The sequence below is a fragment of the Caretta caretta genome, chromosome 6 (assembly GCF_965140235.1).
Source record: "Caretta caretta isolate rCarCar2 chromosome 6, rCarCar1.hap1, whole genome shotgun sequence".
NCBI lineage: Eukaryota > Metazoa > Chordata > Testudines > Cheloniidae > Caretta > Caretta caretta.
Window position 1 is genome coordinate 10,561,945 of NC_134211.1, and position 3,605 is coordinate 10,565,549.

Genomic DNA, 3,605 nt, shown 5'->3' on the forward strand with positions numbered 1-3,605 from the left:
AAAGGGTGGGTGAGGTCCAGTGGGTTAGGATACGGGGCAAGGACCCCGGACAGCTAGGTTCCAGCCCTTCCCTCTACATTGCAGATTGCCATGCTAGCACCAGGGGGCTGGGAGAGGAAGACAAACGGCCTTTTCATTTAGACTGGAAGAGAATTGGATTTTATGGGCTGAGGACCTGGTGAAGCAGCCCCAGCACAGGGTGAACTGCCGTAGGGCGTGCTTAGCCCCAGCCCCTCAAGGATCCCTGAGGAGGTGAGTTTGCCATGCCTCATGCTGAGCCCTCAGGGGTGGTGGCTCTGTGCTTGTGGGTATGCACCTGGCAACACAGCCTGCCCCCGGCAGAGCCTGGCCTGATGGAACAGAGCAGGATAAATGCAGCGCATATTGTGGGCACCACTCTGGGTCAGGGCACTGCCCCCTGTAGCTCCTGCCTATCCCCCCCCAGAGGTGGCTGTATCTCCCCCCTGGGCAGTGCCCCATCTTGGGTACAGCCACCAAATTGAGTAGCACTGGGGCCCTGTGAGGAGGTAGCCCATGTGCCTGGCTAACACTGCCCAACTCCTGCCCCCCAGCTGCACAAAACAGCAGCCCCACGGGACCCAGCTCCTGGCACAGTCCTTGAGTTCTGGGCAGCGGGCACCTGCTGGAGCTGTGTGGGGGGCTCCTTCTGGGACTGGAAAGGGGTTTCCTCTCTCATGCGTTAAGCACCAACTTCCCCTGTCCACCGTGCACCACAACAACACAAAGGGGCCTGGTCTGGTAGCTGTTTATTGTGCCACGGGGGTGCCCCTTATGTCCGTCCATGGGGTCACTGCTTGCCGTTGCCGTTGATGGGCCGGTCGCGGTGGGCAGCCGACTGCAGGTAGGTGTGCAGGCGGGGCCGGGCACTCACCCGCTCCACATAAGCGGCCAGCAGAGGGCAGGAGGCCAGGCAGCCGGGTGCTAGCACCAGGTGGTTCCGCACCAGTTCCACCAGGTTATAGTCTGCAAAAGAGATCTGGGGAGAGGGGGTGGAGTCAGCCCATGGCCATGCCCCCGGGCAGCTGATGAGACCCATCTGTTTTGGGGCCAGGAACAGTGAGACTCTGGTCACCTGAGGAGGAGACTGATGGACAGATGCCCCCCTAAAGTGGCTGGGGTAAGAGTGGGGAGACAGCCCCCCCACCCCAACACACTCACCTTATCTCCAACAATGAAGGCCTGGCCAGCGCGGTTCTGGGACAGTAGGGTCTCAAAGGGGCGCAGATGCCCTGGCAGTGCCTCCACATAGGCCACCTTCCCGTTCTCCTGTGGGAGACAGGAGTCAGGGCCCAGCCGCCTCCCCAGGAGCCCACTCCCACCACAACCTGCCCTACTGCTGTACCCATCCCCAACATGACAAGGTCCACCCCCAGCTAAACCCACCCCTCACCCTGACTTGTCCTAGCACCGGACCCACCCGCACCACAAGGGGGCCTGTCCCCAACGATGGGCCCACCCCCTTGCTCCCCATCCTAGCACCAAAGTCAATCCTGCCCTCACTGCACTGGGGCCCACTCCTGCCTCCAAGTGCTGGAGCCACACCCAACCCACCCCGACCAGACCCCTCTCTCAGTGCTGGAGCTGCCCCCCCCGCACCCCCAACACAGACTCTGCCCTTGGCTCACGTAGTTCTGGTAGATGAGCTGGGCGTATTTGAGGCGCAGATCTTCCACTCCGTCATTCACCATGTCCAGCAACCCCGCCTCCCGCTGGTCCTTTCCGTATAGCCCTGCCAGAGTGAAAGCTGCCATCAGCAGGGAGAGACCTTCCCCCCACCCAGCCCAGCCTCCCCAAGCTCCTTCCCACATAGCACTGCCAGAGGAGAGCCGTGGTCAGCACAGGGAGCCCCCCCTACACCCAGCCCCCCCTCGCCCCCACAGCTGCCCAGCCCCTCCCTCCCCCAGCCGTACCATAGGTCCTGGCCAGGTGCCGCAGGATGGCGTTGGACTGGTACAGGGTTAAGTCTCCATCCTGAAACTTGGGCAGCTGCCCAAACAGCTGCAAGGAGCACAAAGTGAGGAGTCACAAGCCCCAGATTGGGCCAACAGAGTGAGGCCATGGGACACACACACGGGGACATGGGGCACAGCAGCCACCTCAGTGGGGCAACAGCAAGGTGGGCCAGAAAGCCATTGGGGGAGGGCACTCTGAACCAGTGCCCAATCCCCCTCTTCAACCCACCCCAGGTCATGCCCCCCCATCTCCCCCAAGGGTTCCCCCACCCCCACCCTCTCCCCACCCCCATGGGGTCATGTCCCCAATCTCCCCTGAGATGCCCCCCACCCCCCCTGGGATTCCTCCCGCCCCACAGGGTCACTCCCCCCCCACTCCCCCGGGAGGGGATCCCCTCTCCCCCGCAGGGTCACTCCCCCCACCTCACCCACTCCGCTCAGGGACCCCCCGCCGCTCAGTGCCAGCCCCCCCGCCCAGGGGTTTCACTCACACAGGATTTCTTGAGCTCTCCCTTCTGCCACAGATCAATGGTCACCACGTCCTCCTGCCACTCCTGCCCCTGGTCGGCCAGCAGCATCCGCATGGCCTCGCAGCGCCCTGCGCCACGGGACGGGCAGACCCTCACTCGCTGCCCCCGGGCACGGGCACGCCCCCGCCCCGCCGGCCCCCCTCCCGCGGCCCCCCCGGGCACGCCCCCGCCCCGCCGGCCCCCCTCCCGCGGCCCCCCCGGGCACGCCCCCGCCCCGCCGGCCCCCCTCCCGCGGCCCCCCCGGGCACGCCCCCGCCCCGCCGGCCCCCCTCCCGCGGCCCCCCCGGGCACGGGCACGGGCACGCCCCCGCCCCGCCGGCCCCCCCTCCCGCAGCCCCCCCGGGCACGGGCACGGGCACGCCCCGCCGGCCCCCCTCCCGCAGCCCCCCCGGGCACGGGCACCCCTGCCCCACGCCCCCCTCGCTGCCCATCCCCCGCAGGGCACAGGCCGGGCAGAACAGACACCCCCTGAGGGGATGGGGGAGCCCAGGGCCGGGCCAGCGGGGGCTGGGGGTCGGGAGTGCGGGGCACCGGCGGGGGCTGCAGGTCAGGATCCGGGGGCCCCCCGTCACTCACCGCGCACGGGGAAGTAGGTGATGGTGAAGGGCCCGGGCACTGCGGAGAGAACAGAGAAGGGAGCGGAGTTAGCGGGGTCTGGGACGCGGCCGGGGGGGGAAAGGGGGCGGGCGGGGCGCACCAGGGCCCCTCGCCCGGACTCACTCTTGGTCTCTCTCGCTCTCTGCAACTGCGGAGCCGGACGCGTCCTGCTCTGGTTACACGGAGCCTGGAAAGTGCTGAGTCACCCGCCCCCGGTGCCTTAAAAGCAGAGGGACAGGCCCCGCCCCCGCCCCAGCCCCAGCCCCAGCCCCAGCCAGCGGGGCGGAATTTGCTGCTGGGGTGGGAGCGCGGAGCTCCCAACCCGCTTCCCGGGGCTCGGTTCTTAAAGGCACCTGCCTGGCCAGTGCATTGAGCTGCTCAAGGAGACTTGAGACAGTGACATAGTGTGTGCCCCACGCTCCAAAAAAAATACCCTCGTCAGACATTTAAAACTCCCCACTCAGTTTTCGGGTCTGCAGAACCTCAGCGCAGGTCTGTCCTAGCC

General features: G+C 66.9%; 1 protein-coding gene across 1 annotated transcript; it reads right to left on the reverse strand.

The window, feature by feature from the left end:
* Positions 1–750: 750 nt before the first annotated feature.
* Positions 751–3,350, reverse strand: GSTP1 (glutathione S-transferase pi 1). The gene is made up of 7 exons (XM_048853721.2): positions 3,224–3,350; positions 3,080–3,118; positions 2,465–2,571; positions 1,932–2,019; positions 1,647–1,750; positions 1,180–1,287; positions 751–997 (listed from the first exon to the last, which is right to left on the reverse strand). Coding segments are annotated over exons 1-7 (636 nt in total). The 5' UTR covers positions 3,225–3,350; the 3' UTR covers positions 751–808.
* Positions 3,351–3,605: the final 255 nt, after the last annotated feature.